Below are 22,127 nucleotides of genomic sequence, written 5' to 3' on the forward strand. Positions count from 1 at the left end.
ATGCCCACTTGGAAGCGGCGGGGAATAAAAATTTCGGACGTTTTTATACTCAAATTGTGCATACCCGACCAATTCCCGATTATCCCTACGACTCATATCCGATCAGGTCGATCTGGTCTGGTCGAGATCAGACTGAGATCGTGAATAATTTATTTGATCTAGCTAGTCGAGTAAAGATCGTGTAAAGATCGTAAATTGATCAGAATTATCGAATAAGTATTCATTTTGTTGTCGGGATGGAGTCGTGATGGAGTCATTAAGGAATCGTGAATGGCCGAGTTAAGGTCGTGTACAGTCGGATGGTGGCCGCGTAGAAGTCGTAAACAGGCCCGATCAAGAATTCGGTTGAGCTTGGTCGTGGAAATTTGGACAATCGGGATCATCGAGTTGACCTGATCGGCAGTGTGAACCTAGCTTAACACAATGCATGATAATGCGAATTACGCTGAGCTTAGCAGAAAGGTCTCAGTACTAGATTTCAGTAATATTTAACAAATGTTTTTAAACCTATGCATAATTTATGTGTAACTCTTTAATTCAAGGACGTCTAAAAGTGTAAGCAAGGATCATATGATCTGGATTATTAATCTCGGTCATGATAAATCGGTTATATGATTAGATAGAATACATGTTATCCATATGTATAATAGCTGAAATCGTCGGAAAAGACTCTTATTTCAGTTATCCCTATTCTGCAACAATAAGATACTCTGGAAATTCAATAAACTCGTCCATGATAGTATTAAAAGTCAATATATAATCGAACTTAAGAAGATTTAGAGTAAATTTTATGATATTATAAACAATAACAACTTATTTTAACAAATAATATACCTTGTTGTGGTTGTAGATATTAAATTTACTAATTCACAATTTACAACGTCTTCATTGTCAAGAATATAAAAATAAAAAGGGCGCAACATACAAAGGCACTTATTTTTTCAGTCTGATATCTTTTTTTTACGAAAACCATATTAAGAGTTTATCAGAAAATTATTTGTCCCAGTCTATGGTATTCATCGAAGCTCTTATTATGTAATAGAAAATAGACATATACCAAAAGCTTCTCCTTTTTATGCATCTTTAAACGAATTATAATTATAAGTTAGATATTTCTGATAGAGTCTAATAAATTGAATTACAAGTTCGATATATTTATGTTCCAGTGTCTATCAATTTATTCAGATTTGGAAGTCTTTAAGTTAGCTTACATGTATCATGTATAGCTGCACTAAAAATATCAAAACACTATTTGTGATACTTTAAGTATTGACATAAACCACTGACATGGTATATCGTCCGATAATCAGTAAAATCATATGTTGTTAATATTTGCTTTGTAACTTGCATTTCATGAAAATACTCGAAATAACAACAATTATTCCATTTGCAAGTTAGCATGATTTTCATTTTTCTGTTCATCAATATATAAACTTTGATCGCTACTGTGTGTTGGTTTATACTGATAACATTGATAATGTTTACAATATTATCATATCAAATTTAATATTTACAAATAAATGTTATTCAAAATATTGCGATGCAGAATATTGTATATCCGATTTTGTCTCTTGTGCTTTCATTTTATTTGGTGCAGTCATTGCCTGTAGTGAATACTAAATATGGTCCAATAGCTGGTCTTCAGGAAAATGGTGTCAATGCATTTCTTGGTGTTCCGTATGCTCAACCTCCTATTGGAAACCTAAGGTATGTACATGTATGTATGTATGCAATCTACTTATGACTTTCGAACAGCGGGATACTAATGTTGCCTCTATTCATTCAGTGCTTATTGTGTCAAGTGCCTTTTTCAATCATAAAGCTGTGCTAATAGATTTTAATTAATATGCTTTGATGGTAATAGGCTATTTTCTGCTTTTTGGTCGGTTTGTCTCCGTTTGTCATTTTTTATTTCAAAATTTTCAAACCGTTTTACTTTATTATGTGGTTTAATCGAACATTTCCATAACTAAAAATATATTTCGTTCATTTGCGTTTACGGCTATGAACAAAATGAAATGTTGTGGTTACGTCAGCAAAACAACAACTTATTCAGAACATTACTAATACGACTTTCGACATGGACAAGCGTCTATCTCCAAGCAAACTAATTTTCAAAATATGTGGATAATTTTAACAGGTACTTAGACTTTCAAAGTTCTGGAATTTTAGGTCCTCAATGCTCTTAAAACTTGGTACTTGTTTTACTTTATAACTATTTTGATCTGAGCGTCACCGATGAGTCTTATGTAGACGAAACGTGCGTCTGGCGTATTAAATTACAATCCTGGTACCTTTGATTACTATTCTGATATCAATACAAATATTATTGACGTAGAATATTTAACAACCAATGACGTCGTTCCCGACTTTTATGGTTCGTGAACATGTGTAGGGGTTTAACTTTATTCCTATATCTTAATCATAAAAAGAATGTACTAAAAATTGATATATTTATAGATCGATGCCATTTTGTACGATAAATTAAAACTCTAGTTTTGCAACAAACCCTTTCAGATGGAACAATCCAGTAGAGAAAAGCAAGTGGGTAAACACATACAATGCCACCAAGTTTCAACCAGGTTGTCCACAGAAAGGATGCAAGGACACTAACCCATCATTCGTCTGTCCTGATAAGGTAAAAATATTGTAAGCAAGCCATCCCTGTAACTAAGCAACGTATATGGCTAATGCATTTCTACGAGTCCAAATCATAACGTTACCTTTGTGGTATCCCAGTCCCCTTTTTAAAAAATCTAGGTCTGCATCTGGTTAATGCAATCCTCTAAAAAGAACACAAGTTTGCTCACTTTGAAGATCAAAGTGAACATACCATTCTTGTTACAATGGGTGATGTTTCATTGATGTTTAACTTAACTCTCATTTTATTCGTATTAAAATAATTTCTTTTTTCATTTAATCAAAATATTAAATATGAGCATGCAAATGACAAGGATAGAGGATAACTCTTGAATTTGTATAAAAAAAAACCATAAGCAAATAAACATGGTACTTTGAATTCTCCTTTCAGACTTCTGAGGACTGTCTATATTTAAACATTTGGACTCCTTTGAGTGCTAATGCATCCACAGCTCTTCCAGTAATGGTATATTTGCATGGAGGCAACTTTGTTCATATGAGCGTTTCTTCTATGCTGTTTAACGGCCAATATTTTGTAAAGTTGGGACAAGTGATACTAGTAACACTAGATTACAGACTGGGTAAGTACGTACTAACACTCATAACACTACATTGTAAGCAAGTCAATCAAAATATACTGATAACACCAGATTATAAACCAGGTGATCCCATTTAACCGGTAATACCGGATTATAAACAAGGTAATCACATTATACTGGTAACACCAGATTATAAACGAGGTACCGAGTATTATAGTTTTATAATGGTAGCACCAGATTGTAAACAAGGTATTTACATTATACCCGCAGATCGAAACAAGTGGGTCTCATTTGGGGTTAAAAAAAATGAGAATTGCTTACGTACATAGTGTAAGCGGGAAACGGGAATATGACAACACCGTAAGCGGGATCCGGGATCAGAACCCCCAATGAGACCCCCAAACAAGGTAATCACAATATACTTAACAGCAAAAGGGGAGGGATCCGTTTGCGACAAAAATGCGTTCTTTTGCGCCACAACTTTTTTTCTCCAATGCTACGTTTGCGCCACCTGTTTTAAAATTTCATGGTATCATTTGCGCCAAAAAATAAAACATAAAAAATTACGCCAATTAGAAGAAAAATGACTTCCCTCCTCCTTTATACGGACATAAAACCGGCAGTTTACACGGCAAATGTTTGCTTTTCTGAAACATATTTTCTTCTTACTGCTGCTGCATGGATATTTCCCAATTTAATGTATGTAGTAGCTTGTAACTTCACTTTATTGTCCAAAAACACAACCATTGAAGGATGAAATACATAAAACAGTTCATAATAATTCCTGTGGAATGCTTTTGATCCATTACTGGTACGTCTTGTGGTAGATAGTTTCAGCCCATACTCCTGGTGGGAACAAAGCACTGTGTCATCAACATATGTGGCTAAAACCGTAACACATCGATAGGTATCTTTGGAGTGACTATTTCTATTGCATGTTATATTTTTTAGTGATCGAAGAAAGACACGTTTTTTTCCAGTGCGTAGAACTATGAAAATTATCTTAAAAACATAGAAGCATCATTTTATCTAATAACTTTTAAAATGCATTGAATTTGTCAATTATTTCTAGGTGCACTAGGGTTTCTGTTGACAAAAGATACACCCAATCAGAAAGGAGCTACAGGAAACTATGGTATATTAGATCAACAGTTTGCATTGAAATGGGTGGCAGAGAATATTAAAAACTTCGGTGGAGACCCAAATAAGGTATGACTAATATTTAAGAAAAACAATTTATTATCGATGGAGAGTTGTCACTCTCATTGGCATTCATAACACATCTTCTTATATCTATGTAATGTACAATCTATGTGTAGACAAGTAAACGATTTTATTGACCGATTGGATGCTGGCGGTACTTTAAATAGAGGCCAATTTATTAATTTTAATCAAAAAAGTAAATCTATATCATGTTGATGTTGTTCATATGTAGCAAATGATACTTCTCTTCAAAGGCATCATGCAGTTTTTTTTATTGGTACATCCAAAAATGTAGTTAAGTGAGCAAATGCTGTTTTGTGGTGAAAAAATATGTTTTTGTGAGTTTTGTTGTTTTTCATGATGTTGTCTTTTTAATGTTGCTCAAGTTTTGTATAATCTTAAGGTTTAATAGTACATCACATCTTTGCAATCTGTTTATTTATGTCAAAATACATTATAGATTGGACAATCATATACTAGCAGGTTGCAAAAAACATCTGTTTCAAAAACCACGCCGTATTAGGGGATATTAAATATGCATAGACGTTACGCTCGATGTTGGTGTCACTTTTGGTAACGTCGTAACGTCAAAATCATGTTATATGATTGACGTTTTGTAATATTGACGTCCATTATATTTAACAACTTAAGTTAACACTTGGTTTTCTGTTAATAAAAGGAGATACGGGTGTATGCCAGGGGACCTCTAAACAAATGGAAATATATATAAGGAATACTAATGGTGTTTTGTGAAAACAGAAATTGTGGGATTTACGCTACATTCAACTCTACGCGTATGCATTCATGCACAATTTGTTTTAAAATAATGTTTACCGGTCGAAAAAACAAGATTTTTTTTATTATGAAAATCGCACTGAAGAGGAGAAACCCTTACAGTTTTTAGATTTTTTTATACTTGTTCTTTTTGTTTTTAACTTTAAATATGGCTGTAGGGAGTATAATCTTTTTATATCAACCTTTAACAAATTGACTTTTGCGTATTTTCAATGATTGTAAGATTTTAAAGTCTGTCAAAAATTCTACGATAACAATATTTGATTGCCAAGTTTGATTTTTTGGGGAATTGGATGGTTATAAAAGGTGCAGGATATTCTCGGTGAATTGGTGGCCTTCGGCTGCTGTCTGCTCTTTAATTTGGTCGGGTTGTTGTCTCTTTGACATATTCCCCGTTTCCATTCTCAATTTTATATTTTATGTTTTACTTTGTTCTGTAGTTTTTTCTCTCTCTCTCATTTACCTGTTTTGTCGTTGATGGTATCTTATTTAATTGTTCTTATTTGGCACATTCTTGATTTCTCAACGAAATGATTTTCTGTTCCTTAGAATACAATTTAAGTAAAGTTGTACGTTAATGTCATGTGATTTTCTCCTGAGTAATTTTTTAAATTTTGCATTTCTCTAAAATATCACAAACAAAATACTCATTGTTTAATGCAAGAGCTATCAAACGCGAGAGAAAAGATAAATAACGCGTCATACATTTCTAAATCACTTCTTTTAATACATGTATCAATTGGAGAAATAAAAAAATAATAAAAAAAATTCTTCAATGTAATAGATATTATTGCTTCGGACAATATTGATACAATATTGAGAAAGTTCTAAAGTGCTCTCATCCTGTGCCGTGACACATTATTAAGCCGTGACACAATAAAAATTTCAAATGAAAATCAATGAATCAGTTCACATAAATTAACACATTCCAAAACATTATTATTCTCTTCTTCGGTTATAGGTTGCATTTCTGTAAATATTGACAATGCAATTTCCCATAGGAAATCCTTTTACGGCTAAAACTGTACCACTTTTACCATGAAGTTTTGAAAAATATCTTATCCTAGAATTGCATGAAAGTTTATACATTGTTATATGCACCACAATTTTTTTTTCAAAGATCAAAATATAGGGCTGTGCGGCATATTTTCAACGTTTATATGCCCTGAACTTCTCAGAGTTTAAACTGACACTAATTTTCTTAACTACCCCTACCTCGAATGAAAGGTTACCACAGATTTCAAGGTAAACAATATGCATGTGTATATTTACTGGTAACATTCCCAAGTTATGTCTCTGTGAGATGGAACACAGAGAGCATAACTGGGAACCAGTATGTAAACAAAATTAATTTTCTATGAATATTCAAGATCTCCCCAAAAGAGGCGTGGTTTGAGAAACAGCTGTATTTACAAAGTGCAACCAAAAATGAGCTTATTTCTTTTCAAAACATTGTCTTGACATACATACTGTTACAACACGGAAGCGCTTGAGACAATTGTCTTTTGATTTTTAAAAAGACTGTACTGTAAAACGTGATGCTTTTTTTCTTTATGAAATAATGTCCATTAATTAATTGACCGGTATTTATCATATCAACGAATGTCTCATATCTGTCATCTTCTAATGTCTCGTCCTCTGAATTGGAATCCTAGCTCTCGCTTTACTTTGACTTCCAACGAAATGCCAACTAGATCAGTAAACAAACAATGGTCATGCCCAAGGCACCCGCCACAATAGCATGACACGGTTCGAACTAGTACCGTTTGTAGATTTTTTGTTTCTACTCGATGTATGGTCCGTATCCCCTTTATTGGTTTAAACGATTTTCTATTTCTAGGAATTTCTTCTACATATTTAAAAATTCTTCGATTGCACGCATATGACAGTGGTGTTGTTAATCGTTAACAATTCTACAGCCGGACGTATCCGAAATTGTCCGCGTATATAAACGGCAATATCTGCTTGATTTTTCAAAAGTCCACGAGCGGCATACTGTGGACCTTTCTATGACAACTTTTAAAATAGTTCCTAATTATTTGTTTATATCCAAATTCGGCTACAGATTCTACTTGGGTACCAATGCAATGACCTATAATTGCATTTGTCTTCGTCATTAGAACTTAAGTGTTACTAGTGGATAAATGTCTCATTGGCAACCAAACCACATCTCCTTATCTACTAGTATTAAGTATATGGCGTTAAAGAGCTTGGGTTGCGGTTTTTGTTGGATTTAAATTGTTTGGTATGGTGACACAATTATCTACTATATCGACTTCAATATCTAACACGTCGACCTAACATCCGACAAGTCAGTATAATTATCTAACAAGTCAACTTGAAAATATCTGACATGTTGAGTTGAATATTTGACATGCCAACCTGAATATCCAACATGTTGATTTAATGTCCAAAACTTTCTTCATCAATATCTATGTAAGGCAACATACAGTATCGATGATTTTTATTTGATACATATATACTTTTAAAATATTACTCATAAAACGGAAAAATTTCAACCTATGTTTGGAAATATTAATATCCAATTAGCTGTACGTATAACATATCTCCGTATTTGATTGTTTACATATCGATATGTGTCAGTGTGTCCCCGTATTCGTATACATATATGTATTTCAATACTTTAATTAATACGAATATCCATTATGCATGATACATTTTGTATGCTAGTTGTACTTGAGGCGATAATTATGTTCTCCACTGAAGCTATTAATTTTGTATATACATGTAGAATTTTGTTGTTGTTGGGTTTCTGTTTGATTAGCTTAACAAAAAATGACACGAAAGAAAAAAAATTGAAAGAAAAAGTATATTCTGAATTAAGTTTTAGATGTTTTTATAACAAAATAACTACGTTTCAAAAACCGCCATAACGCCACAAAAAAAACCAGGTGAACGTCAAAAACGTCAAATAAGCAACGCTGTGACATTTTGGTAGACCACCATGTGACCAATGTATTTTGATAATTTGTACATTAATCTTTATCCTATTTATATTGAAATGTTCCTTCGGTTTGAGAATTTCCGATTATCGCTTAAATTTTCTTTTTAATTATACAGTTTTCACTTATTTCTAAAGATTTGTAACAACTTGTTTTTTAGTATTTTAGAAAAAAATGAAGATGCCATTTTTGTGACATTTTGGTAGACACCCTTTCAACGCATCAGTAATCGAAAAAAATTGACAAAAATTTAAACGAATGCATACTACCGTTTCTTTTTTATTAGGAATTTATCATATTGGCTTCATTTCTCCGTTCCGAAATGCACAATCCCTTTTTTTTCTTCGTTTTCTTTAAAAAACATCGAAATTACTAACGTTGGACGTTAGTTAAAAGTTTTGTGACGGGAGCCCTGTGGGGACTCATATACATAATTAGATTTTTATGTAATGCTGAAAAAGAGACTGCTATATGAATAAATGCAGTTCAGATGTTCCAGTTTAACGGACATATAGTATTTTCGGACTAGATATCATGCTTTACATATTTTTACTCGGTATTGATAATTTCAAGTAGAGCATGTTTTTTTTAAACGTTGTTGTGACAGTGTTTTTCGGGGCTTTGATTTTGATTATGATGTCGAAGTTCTAATTGAATTCGTTCTTTTAAATTGGGAATCAATGTTTTTAAAGCATTTCCCAAGTTCGTTTTACATAATGATAATTGATATAAAGACTTTAATGACAAACAATCTCGCTATCGATGGATTCTCATCTGTTATGCCGCAAAGGGCTTATATTTTTCCTTTAGTGTCTACAAGCTGAAATGGATTCTTCCAAGGTCTACTCGATTCGAAAATGGTGTCGATTACGTCATACAAATATGACATCACAAAGCCCTAACATTCCTCTTCCAAATGGTATACAATTTTTATATTTTATTTACTTATGGGTATCCGAAATTTGGAGGAACCCTCAAAAACAATATTAGTATGTTACCCGTCTACACGCAAAAACATATGATTTGTCTTGTTTGTTTTTGAAAAGCTTATTGACAAAAGTGAATAAAAACTAATAAGCCACCGTAAAAATAATGTTTTAAGTGCTCCGAAGATTTAAACACAAAAAACCATTTGATCTTCTCGGTATTTTTCTTTTTTTAAGCCGATAATTGGTCAGAGGTACATGAAATTAGAAAACGTCACCAACATCGAGCGTAACGTCATAGATATTTTCTTTTGTTTACATACTGGTTCTCAGATATGATCTCAATGTTTCATCTCATAGAAACATATGTTAACAATATACATTCATATGGATAGCGGTCAAATTGAATGTTGAGGTAGATTCAAAGTAAACGAAGGGGTTGTACATAATTTTAGTATAAGTTTAAACTTTTAGATAATGGCATAGAAATGTTAAAAAAATGCCGCAAATCCTTATGATTGGACCTTTGAAAGAATTGTACTACATATGAAACTACTCATTCGAGAATACAATTTTTAACAAAAATTCATAGCAAAAGTGGCACATTTTTAGCTACCAAAAGAGTTCCTAATGAAAATTGTTTGTCTATATTTACAGAAGTGTAACCCATAACCAAAATCCTTCTATCTTGTTAGGTAACACTGTTTGGACAGAGTGCAGGGGCACAGTCAACTATAATCCACCTAATGAATGCAGAAAGTTCGTTGTATTTCCAAAAGGCTATAATAGAAAGTGCACCGATATCTATCCCATTCAAAGACCGGACTGAAGAACTTTTCCTTGGAGAAATGATAACACTAGAACTTAAATGTCAACCCAATGACATGGAATGTCTTCGTTCTAAAACCGCTGATGAAGTTGCAATAGCACAAAAGACTGTCCGTGGTTACCCAAGTTCATTAAAACTTTTAGAGTTCTTTGAACCTTTGGGACCATTTGTTGATGGTAAGGTTGTACCATTTCAACCTCTAGAGGCAGCTTGGCGTGGTCATATACAGAAGAAGCCATTTATTATCGGATCTTTGACTGAGGAAACGAGAATTTTTATATTTGAAGCATGGAATCGTACAATTGGTCCTACATTGTATACCGAAGCACTGCTAGCAACGTTTGGACGCAACATTGTTGACATCCTTGGAATGTATCCACCTAACAATCCGGAAGACGAACGCGAGGACTTGCAAATTGCATCTACTGATTTTATTTTCACCTGTCCGACGAGAAATTTGACCAGATCAGTGAAAACAGAAACCAGCATTGATGCATGGGTCTACATTTTTGATCATTTCTTTTCATTTGATGGCTGGGGGAAATTCACGGAATGTAACTATCATGTGTGCCATGGCTCAGATATTCCATACGTGTTTCAATCATTTCGTTACAGTTCTAATTTTACGACAACACCCGAGGAGAATATAATGTCTGATAATATGATAAACTATTTTGCCAATTTTGCCAAAAATGGAGATCCATCAGTAGGTAATTCAATTCCTGTCAATTGGCCAAAATATGACAAAAATACTAACTGGCAAAGTTTGAGATTTAAAACCCCAGCCAATGAGTTAGACAGTGTATTCAGGGACAAATATTGTTCATTTTGGGATGCAATAGGGTACAATGCATAATTTTCGACTTTATTGTATATATATATGACTGCCATTGGGCATTATCTATTTGCCAGTAGTAAAAATTTGTTATAGTAAAATTATCCATTTGACGTCAATAACGTAATGATCAGCAATTTAAATATATTTGTTACTGATTATTTATATTATTGTATATTACATATACCTAAATTGTTAAACAATGTCGCCTTAATACAATGTCGCCTTAGATAAAAAACAGATTTTACAAATATGTTTTAGATGACGGTGTTTCATAATTTCATAACTACGTGATGTTTTAATGGAATTAATTGATGTGTAGGTAAAACGTAAATGCGACAACAACCAAAAAAAATATAAAACCCGCACATAAACCTGAAACTACTGTTATATAGTGTCTTTAAGTAGCCTCAGCATAAACAAATAAAGGTCATCAGAGTGACTGTCTTTCGACAACAAACAAGTGCCCGTTTTTGAATGAAGACCTCTAAATCGGAAAGGGTCTGACATGATTTGATTCCTTTCAGCAGGGATAACTGTTGATTTGATTTTTAAAATACAAATGTAAATAATAAAAACAAAAAGATTACAACAACAATGGCAAAATGATATGCATATGCCAATTAAAGAAGTGCGTTGCATTATTGGAACATAACGTATTTTAACGTTCTAATCTGAACCTCTAATCTGTTCCAAACCACTTTTTTTTTTAGAAAACGAGCAATATGAATTTAGAATTTGAATTTATTTTTGCACATTTCGACAGCCATATAAATATGTAGTAAAAATATATGCGATCACACACTCAGGCACACTCCTCGACTCTTTATACAGTGAAGTAAAACAAATATACAGTTAAATTGCCCAATAAAAAAAAAATGTTATTACAAAAGGGCTAAAGTAAGATATGTCGATATCAAAGAATGGTCACAGTTTCCGGGAAATGCATATAGCACTTCATTGGGCTGTAGTTCGTAAGTGTAACTCGTTTTTCGTTGTTTTATCAAATTAAACCCTTCATAGCAAGTTGCTGTTCGGTGTAAACCAAGGCTCTGTGCTGTAGGCCGTACTTTGATCTATAATGTTTACTTTTTACACATTTTGACTTGTGGGTGGACAATTGTCCCATACAGCATCTTCTTGTATGTATATATTCAGTGTCGCACTCAACCACTAAACTTACAAGAATAATTCATTGAAATTTGTATAAACGATACAAGGTCTATTTTGAAGAAAAGACTGATATAGATACTCTTAAGAATAATCAAACCTCGCCAAATTCTATACTGGAATATTACAAAACAAGATAAACAAATTGTTTTCCGCAAGAAACAAACTAAATGAAGCAAGGCTTGGTTCAAGACAACTCAAACTCGGCGACAAAAGACTTCCTTTAGTGAAACGAAAGTAAAATTCATGAAATTGCAATTTTACATTTCTTTTCAACATATCTTACGTGATCGATTCAGAAAAAAAAAAAAAGATAACATGTATGCGTTTAGTAAACCTAACACAATAATGGTACAAAAATGTCAAAGGATATAGATGGCAACTGGCCACCGCGTTCATCTCCGGTCCAATAAAAATCTGGAATATTCAGCAGCTGTGTCAAAGATGTTTGTTGTTGTTCTTCGGTTTGAACGTTGTGTCGACTATTATATTATTTGTTTGTGCTTTTCTCTGTGATAAGTGTTGTTGTGCCTGTGTGTGCTGTAATTCTGTCACGTAGTGTTATCATTTTAGCGATATTTTTTAACATCTTCATATATGCGGGAGGTTTGGCTAGTCATAAAACCAGGTTCAATCCACTATTTTTTCATAAAACATACCAAGTCCGGAATTTGGCACTTGTAATCAAATAGTTTGATTCTATGTAAGCTGACGTTTGTTTGGATTTTTTTTTTTTTTTGTTTTTTTTTTTTTTTTTGCTCTCCAGTGTTCCTATAACTGTTATTCCTTCTGTTTGTCTTTTCTAGTTTATGTGTTTCCCTCGGTTTTAGTTTGTAACCCGGATTTGTTTTCTCTCAATCGATTGATGACTTATATATATTAAATATTCAAATCTCAAGTGAATTATAGTTTATATTTTATTTTAAACAAAAACTTCAACAATAAAGAAATAAATATAGTGCATTGGTAATATAAAAACTCTTACGTTGCATTTGAAACTATCATTCTCTTTGTGCATGCACATTAATGTGATATCATACTGTCACACACACATGACTAAGACAAATAATTCTTTAAAGATATTCATAACTGTAAAATACCCATTTTACAAAAATACCTCATTTTATATTTAAATAACAAGACTTTAAAAAAAGTTTTCATACCCGAGTCAGTATCTGCATAACAGTATTCAAAACGGCAAAACTTATTTTACTACCAATCAAGCTTTTAATGACCATTAAACCTAAATTTAACACTTACACTGCTGCACTTGAAACCTTTAGGAATTTAAATAGTAATGTGTAAGAGCCACTATTATTTCTGATACTGCATATATTTCCATCGGAAGTGCTTGTGTTTTTCCTTCGATTTCCTCTCAAAATATCAGAAATATCTTAAAGTAGTTTATTTCAATAAAGTACACTTTTTATTAATTTTGATTTCTAATCTTTAGTCCTTTCCTGTAAAAAGGATTATTTTGCATGTGCCTGTCTTTTGAAATATCAACGGGTCTATCGGGGAAATGAAGGGGTAACAGAAGCCTTTAAAACAATGAACGTGCAGCGATTAAGAGTTTCATTTGATTGAGGTTTGCATAGTTAAAATTATCTATTTTCAAAGCAATTCATCAAATTTCTAAATTTCATTATTCCACCGTCAATAATAATTTCACCCGTCCCGTAAGCTGTTATTGCCCGCATTCTACTCGATATTAACTCCCGAAATACTTTCTCTGTAACTGTTATCTTCACGTCATATAATGGTTCTTTACCGTGGTGAAATGAAACAATGGCAACTGAATTTCTGATTGTTAATTTTACGTTATCACTGGTATCAGAAAATGAAAACAACAAAGAGTTGTTAACATTCATACATTCCTCCGCTTTAAATTTAACAGGCATTGCCATAAATAACTGTCTTATTGGTAGCGTTTTAATTCCCATTTGTCTATTGCGCTCAGAATTACGTATTTCTATTTCAGCTGCTTCTTCGAACGCACAAGTCAAATAATAATTTCTTCCACATGCGCTTACTTGCCTTGCACCCAGATAAGTCAATGCATCTATTTTGATGTCTCTTGCTTCATAGTTTTCTGAATGAATTATGAGAAGATATGAAGATAATTCTAAAGCCCATTGAAAGTCTTTTTCTTTTAGTGCTTTTTTAGCTGCTTCTAACATTTTATCAACACCTATTAGCTTTACCATTCGTTCTGATTTACTTTTTATTGTTAAAGGTTGGAGATCTATAGGGTTACCACTGAACCACCCTAGATACGAATTAAAAACACCTTTTACCGACCACGCAACTGTTCCGTAAAACTCCTTTAAGTATGGGTGTCTGGCTAAATTTTTTGGCAATGCTACTTTTTCAACAATTTCCTCTGATGTGAAGCCTTGGTTTATATATCGTACAGACTGATCGTGGATATACTGAATCGCATCTCTATAAACTGTTAATATTTCCCTTATATTTTCTTTGCCACTCACAGGTCGAGTATGGCTGGGAACTAAGTGTTGTGTGTCATAAGTTAACATTAAATCTAATGATCTAACCCATTGCATTAAATCACGTGAGGGTGTTCCACGAATAGCATAAAGATTTGGAAATGCTTTATAGATGTCGTCTGCGCATAAAAGAACTTGTTTTTCAGGGATCCACACACCTATCTGGTCGTCTGTTTCTCCGGGAATATGTATAATCGTCATATTGATTCCTGAAAATAGAAAAGGACATATCAGATAAATTTAAAAACGTCTCCTGTCATGGTTACCTTAAAAACAATATACAGCACACCATACTTTTACAAACAAATGGCGTTAACGTATCTCCGTTCATACTATAAACTAGAATATGCTCTCACATATGGTTGGACCCCTTTATCCTGCAATGGACCCCCCCCCCCCTTTTTTCTTTTATTTCTTTCCCCCTCTTTTGTAAATGGTTTGATCTGCCACTATTTCAACAAGATCTACGTCACAGAGTTTCCGCAAGTTTTCTCCACTATAACATACAAAGGTAGGTATTGCAAAAGTCAAATTTAGTTGATGATAGATCTTATCAGGGGACTCAGTTGTCCTTTGATTTTCATTGTCACAAATACAAAAATAGCTAGAGTGTGGACAATGTATATCTTGCCAATTTTTTCATACACCTTTCAAATTTATTTATTTGCACTTTTGTAACACAATTGTGTTTCATATCAAAGTTTAATTAAATATAGCATAAACGAAACAACTACATGTACCCTTTAGACACTTAATAATAATGTATACGAATATTATAGACATATACCATGCAGCCAATAAATGACCATATCTACTGTGAAATAACATGTATCCTTCAGGGGTTAATTGCATAGTTTGACAATTAAACACAGACTAGTATTATTCAACATCCAGACTACTACATAACCGGCCTACAGTTATCGGCCATTGTTTATGGACCACTGGACTATATAAGATCCAGCTTTGGACTTGAAGATTGGACAGATTTGTACAAGACATTCGTGCAGAGAGATTCCGCCAAGGTCTCCCCCTTGTGGGTAGGCTAGAACTCATGTGCTTAATATCCGAACGTACTCCATCAGGACTGAACAGTTATACCACTATACGATCACGTGCCCGTGTGATGAGTTATTAAACATTCGAACAATTCTACTTTTGAGACAGTTTGTGAACATTCGAACATTGAACTTTTGAATCTTTCTTGACTTTGTAATTACATAATAAAATATATTTATCCACTGACTGTATTACACTTTATGCGTAAAAAGTAAGTAAGTGGATGAAATAATATGTACAAAAAAATGAGGCATGATTTTTTAGGCAAAGCAGTGATTTGGTCCAGTTTGAAAAGGTCAAAATATGTCTTAAGCTGTTTAAATGAATAAGAAATTATAGATCACCATCAACAATGAGGGAAATCCAAACGGTTGGCCATTAAAGGCTCAGACATGTAAAATTTGAAGAAGATAAAAATTAAACAGAACCAGATGCTCCGCAGGGCGCAGCTTTATACGACTGCAGAGGTCGAACCCTGAACAGTTGGGGCAAGTATGGACACAACATTTAAGCTTGATACAGCTCTGAATTTGGATTGTGATTAAATAGTTGACACAACATAGGTTTCTGACACAGAATGAATGTGGTCTAAGAACTTAAATTTAAACTTTAAAAAAAATGACATTTACCTATTATGGTCCAACATCCAAAATCTAAATACATAGTTAGATTCAGCATATCATAGAACCCCAAGAATTCAATTTTTGATGAAATCAAATAATGTTCAATTTTAGACCCTTTAGACCTCAATGTGGACCAATTTGATAACCGGGCCCAAATATTAAAAATCTAAATACATGGTTAGATTCAGCATATTGAAGAACGCCATAGATTCTATATTCGTTTTTTGTTGAAATCAAACAAAGTTTAATTTTTGACCCTTTGGACCTTAATGTAGACTAATTTGAAAACTGGACAATTCTGTGCAATTGAATATTTCTTGCTATTGCGCAAAACTGTGCAATTGAAAATTTCTTGCTATTGCGCAATATTGTGCAATTAGATATTTCTTGCTATTGCGCAATGATGTCCAATTTAAGATTTCTTGCTATTGCACAATACTGTGCAATTGAAGATTTCTTGCTATTGGGCAATACTGTGCAATAGAAAATTGCTTGCTATTGCACAGTACTGTGCAACTGAAGATTTCTTGCTATTGCGGAATACTGTGCAATTGAAAATTTCTTAGTGTTGCAAAATACTTAATATAATAATTTTGGAACCCGGTTTGGGCCAACTTGAAAACTGGGCCCATAATCAAAAATCTAAGTACATGTTTAGATTCAGCATATCAAAGAACCCTAAGAATTCAATTTTTGTTAAAATTCAGCTAAGTTTAATTTTGGACCCTTTGGACCTAAATGTAGACCAATTTGAAAACAGGACCAACAATTAAGAATCTGAATACTCGGTTATATTTGGCATATCAAAGCACCCCAATAATCCATTTTTTGATGAAATCAAACAACGTTTAATTTTGGACCCTTTTGGTCCCTAATTCGTTGGGACCAAAACTCCCAAAATCAATCCAAACCTTCCTTTGGTGGTCATAAACCTTGTGTTAAAATTTCATAGATTTTTATTTACTTTTTCTAAAGTTAGAGTGCGAAAACCAAATGTCTTCGGACGACGACGACGTCACCAACGTGATACCAATATACGACCAAATTTTTTTTTTAATTTTGCGGTCGTATAAAAACTAACGGCTTAATCTTCTACCATACCTTTTACGAAAAAGAGTAAAAAGTCATTCACTTTAATTTTGTATTCGAAAGTTTAAACGAATAAATAGCTTACCAGCTAAAATTAAGTCTGTTTTCTGTTCATGAACAAAATGTGTGGGATAAACAACACCTAAAGTTGCTTTATCTGTTCCATATTTTAATTTCAATCCAATTCCAGCGTTAATTTGGCCTGGTAAATGGACCCCAAATTGTCTCATTGAGCGTTTGTAAGTAGCACCGTTGACGGTTGAGAATACTCTAGTGAACTCCCCAAGAATTCCATCGTGAGCCCATATATCCGGCGGGTTATCTTCATCCTCTATGAATGCCTGTTAAGGAGTGTGGGAATTAAGAAAACGTGTTAAACATTGCATAAAATACACACTTGTATACTATTATATAAATTAAATATTCTAAATCATTTTTTGAACACGGCTGATTTTACGCACATCTTTAATATATGTTTTATGAAAAACTAAATCTAAAAGTTAAACTTTTAATAAAAAGAAATAGACTGGAGAAACCGGAACAAAAAGTCTTAACAACATCGAAAAACACAAAAACTCCACCAAAACCTCGGTCAGTATACATGTATCAGGTGCTTTAAAACTTCAAGAAATGAAACAATACAAAACAGTATTTTCAATTTTTTTTCTAAACACTGTTTTTTCGTACATGTTATAATTTTACACCACTGTCCGGATTTTCGTGGATGGTCAAGTCCTAACAAACATAATTAAGTCTGCCATATTTTTTATGTGCCTCTACCTAGTCATGCGCCTATAATTTAGTAGTTGTCGTTTCATGCAATTGCTGTCAGTCTACTCTGTTTTTCTCGTTTGAATCGTTTCTCTTCTTCCTATGCCGTGACCTTATCAGTTTAGCTTATTATAAGTAGGGTACAGTATTGTGTATTGCTCATTATTGTGGGTTTTATACCAGTAAAGAGAGAAGTGAAGGGAAAACACGTCAATTTTTTTTCGAATTTCACTTTTAATGCAGCAAATTGACGAGATATGTTAAAAGTGTGTCAAAACATACCAAGATAACTTCCTACTTCCTTTAATGTTAAAATACAAACCTTAGCCCCATATGAATGATCGGCATGATTATGGGTATAAATCAGCGCTTTAATTGGTTTGTCTGTGACATTTCGGAACACCTTTAATATTTCTGAGGCACTCTCTGTACTTTCTGTCACATCAACTATAACTAATCCTTCGGGACCTTCTAACAAAATCGAATTAGCTAATGCGAATCCTACAGCAACATATACACCATCAGTAACCTGTCAAAGAAAGCTTAAAGAAGATGCAAAAAAACTTCACTTTTGACAGTAACCCAATAACAAAATATATTTATAAAAAAAGAAGATGTAGTATGATTGCCAATGAGACAACTCTCCACAAAAGACCAAAATAACACAGAAATTAACAACTACTAGTATAGGTCACCGTACGGCTTCAACAATGAGCAAAGCTCATACCGCATAGTCTGAGCTATTTATTTATGTATCAGCTTTTTTTATAACTATATTGCATAGACGTCTGTCTATTGTCAAGACTATGCGTTAACCTTTAGTTGTGCCTTTTGGTTATTTTTGTTGTTGGGCTTCCGTCACTTGGATGTTTACCACAAACGTCAAGTTCTTAAATCATGATTAGTTGTGAATGAAACTGATGGGTTATAAGTTAAAGAATATAATCCGGTCGTTGGTTTTCTTTTTAAAATTGTTTCATATTTTGTTATGCAAGGACCTTTTAAAGCGTTGAAAATCATGAGTATGATGACCTACATTTGTTTACATCTCTGTCCTTTGGTCACGTGTTGATAATTGTTTCAAAAGGAAAAAATCGATGCGAAAATTATTTGGGAGCAGGAATTTCAAATGTTGAGAAATATACATTGAATATTGATAAAGCAAAACAAAGATTTTCGTTACCGTGGAAGGTCAAAATCGATCATGCCCGCTTGGTTAGTACCTATATCCGGTGTACTGATGATACACGGTGATTATGGAATACAATAACTTTTATATATGTTAAATGTTAACGGTAGCCGTACCTTGATCAGTTCTGGTTGACTGAATTCACCAGAATGTTTTAATAGTTCTTCATCTGGCATTGCATTTTTGATAATTCTCTCGGCATACGATGGTCCTTGTAAACTGTGAATTATTCTACTACCAAAATAACCAAGTAAGGCCACAAACATAACAATCAAGGCTAATTGAGGACCATCCATTTCTATTTTTGTCCTTTAGGATATTCAGAAGCAGCAAGTCCTGAGTGTTAACTGAAATTTTAATTATTTTGAAACTATATTTACTAGTCTGCAACATTTAGAAAATACATAAAATATAACACATAAAATGTAATACATAAAATATATATAATACATCATATAAAATACATAAAATATATATAATACATCATATAAAATACATAAAATATATATAATCCATAAAATATAATACAGATAAAGATGAGTACATGAATTACATGGGAAAAAAATATTGGACAGCATCATGGACCACAGCAACCTCCGAACAACGAACCAAATACTGAACCTCCGAAAAATAGATACACAAACAAAAAGTCCCTTTAACCAGACTGAAATGTTTTACATTGTCATTTCGGGTCCTTTTATAGCTGACTATGCGGTATGGGCTTTGATCATTGTTGAATTTAAGGCCTACGGTGACCTATAATTGTTAATTTCTGTGTCTTTTTGGTCTCTTCTATGATAGTTGTTTCATTGGCAATCATACCACATCCTCTTTTTTTTTATTTGTACAGGTACAAAATAGAGTTGGATATATAGCATATATAAAAAATTGTTTTATAAAAGTTTCAAAACTTTTGAAATACTTCTTTGTAAAGAACTGCTTATACAGACATTAACATCAAAGCAAAGGTAATCTGTATATATTAGCATTTCAACAGAATAAAACTACTTTCCTCAACAATTCAGAAGTAAGCATTGTTTTTCAAACTACCACACCCCTTTTGATGACAAGAAGGTGTATAGTACTGATTGCCAATGAGACATCAACTTAACTTACAAACATCATCGACTGAATTTCATAATCTTGTCTTGGGATAATATAAGCCCATACAGATTAGTTAAAAATGTGTGTCTGCCACCGACCCTCCACTCACCCGTGGACAGTAAAATCAAAATATGAGAAAAAAACTAGAAAAATAAGTTGACAAAATTTAACTTAATATCAAATCTTGCTTTCATTTGTATAACACGTTAACGCTTATTGTGTGAACTGTCAAGTTTAAGAAGGCATTGTACTAAACATCGATTCTTCCTGTATATTCGCATCCATCGTAAAATAGGCCTACATGTATATATGTTATACAATTTATAGACATAATTATTTATATTAATAACTGAATATATAATTATTACATACCTGTATCATATATATCTCCAGTATGTACATTCATCGTCATAGTTGTAGTTTGTACTCGACTTTGTACTAGTATAATAACTAAAGTACTTATACTAAGATAATTTTCCACTGAAAAGTTTAATATAATTTATAACTAGGACGTAATAAACTGTTGAAAGTAAATGCACACAAAATAGATAAGAGTTATGTAAATATGTGTACTTCCAATAATTAAATAAGTCAATATCTAGGACAAACTTTAATGCGTAATATAGTTATATGGGCTTATATAGAGCCTTCTTTTTTCGAGAAAGAAAAACAACAATTATAAGGAATGCTTACAGTTTCCAAGATTTACGGATATATATTAAAATACAGTCTTTGTGGGTTTTAGTTGATTTTGGTCTCCGAGATAATCGTACCATATCTTCTTAACTATTTCTAGAACGCAAAATAAAACTGCCATTTCACGATGAACGAACTATTAAAAATATCTTTCACGTTGATCTTTTTACCGATTTCACGAAACACGGTGAATAACGAAACTTTTTCACGGATGTACGTGAAATAAGAAATGGCAAAACACGTTTCACGAAAATAACACCAGTTTACAATCCTCTTTAAGATTACACAGTTTATTATTGGCACGACAAATACACGTTTCCGTTACCATGCTAACGTGAGACTCATCAGTGGTGATAGTAGGAAAACAGTGAAAAGCTTAACTCAAATTCGAAGTTGCGGAATATTTAAACAAATAATTCCAAAAAGAGGAACCCGCAAAAAATGGCTAGACAGTCTATTACCGGGTTATAACGCCTTAGAGTTTTGAAACAGATTCAACAATTTTAATATAAGAACAGCTGGTTGGCAATAAAAAAAACACATCTCAGTTGATGGTTGGCTTATGCACAGTTGCAAAGAACATGTTTTACATGCAAAGAATACAGTACAGCTCAATTGGTGTCTGACTAACGCCCAGTGGCAAATATTACAGGGAATAACAAGAATGTGTCCATAGTAGGCGCGTGCCCCACTCACACTATCATTTTCTATGTTCAGTGGACCGTGAAATTGGGGGTCAAAACTCTAATTGGGCAGTAAAATTAGAATGATCATATCATAGGGAACATGTGTACTAAGTTTCAAATTGATTGGACTTCAACGTCATCAAAAACTACCTTGACCAAAAACTTTAAAACACTGGACACTTTTAATTTGCAAAACACTCATTTGCAAATCCGCCGCCGCCTCAAACAAGAGCTACAATATCATGTATATAACCAAAATGTGCGGAATTACATGGGATTCAATAATTTCATTGGTTTTATACTGTTACTTTCATATTTATTTGGCAATTTGAATTATAAAAACATGGGATTTTCAATATCCCATGGGACAGGGCAAAATCCCATGGGATTTACCATTATCCCATGGGATTTTGGTTAAATCCCATGGGATTTTTTTTGGTCCCATGGGATTATTGTAGTCCCATGGGATATTTGTTGTCCCATGGGACAAAAAAAATCCCATGGGA

The 22,127-nt window shown here is 33.1% G+C and overlaps 2 protein-coding genes across 2 annotated transcripts; one reads left to right on the forward strand and one right to left on the reverse strand.

Moving 5' to 3' along the window:
* Positions 1–1,510: 1,510 nt before the first annotated feature.
* LOC139524202 (cAMP-regulated D2 protein-like) lies at positions 1,511–10,873 on the forward strand. Its single transcript, XM_071318857.1, has 5 exons — positions 1,511–1,707; positions 2,518–2,638; positions 3,032–3,221; positions 4,252–4,388; positions 9,762–10,873. Exons 1-5 carry the CDS (start codon positions 1,541–1,543, stop codon positions 10,749–10,751), a joined length of 1,605 nt encoding a protein of 534 aa, XP_071174958.1. The 5' UTR covers positions 1,511–1,540; the 3' UTR covers positions 10,752–10,873.
* Positions 10,874–12,801: 1,928 nt separating this feature from the next.
* LOC139524200 (linear primary-alkylsulfatase-like) lies at positions 12,802–20,789 on the reverse strand. The gene is made up of 5 exons (XM_071318842.1): positions 20,612–20,789; positions 19,252–19,482; positions 18,269–18,475; positions 17,261–17,516; positions 12,802–14,616 (listed from the first exon to the last, which is right to left on the reverse strand). The coding sequence occupies exons 2-5, from the start codon at positions 19,429–19,431 to the stop codon at positions 13,505–13,507; spliced, it is 1,755 nt and encodes a 584-aa protein (XP_071174943.1). The 5' UTR covers positions 19,432–19,482; positions 20,612–20,789; the 3' UTR covers positions 12,802–13,504.
* Between the last annotated feature and the right edge of the window lie 1,338 nt (positions 20,790–22,127).

The sequence above is a fragment of the Mytilus edulis genome, chromosome 5 (assembly GCF_963676685.1).
Source record: "Mytilus edulis chromosome 5, xbMytEdul2.2, whole genome shotgun sequence".
In the NCBI taxonomy this organism is placed as follows: Eukaryota; Metazoa; Mollusca; class Bivalvia; order Mytilida; family Mytilidae; genus Mytilus; species Mytilus edulis.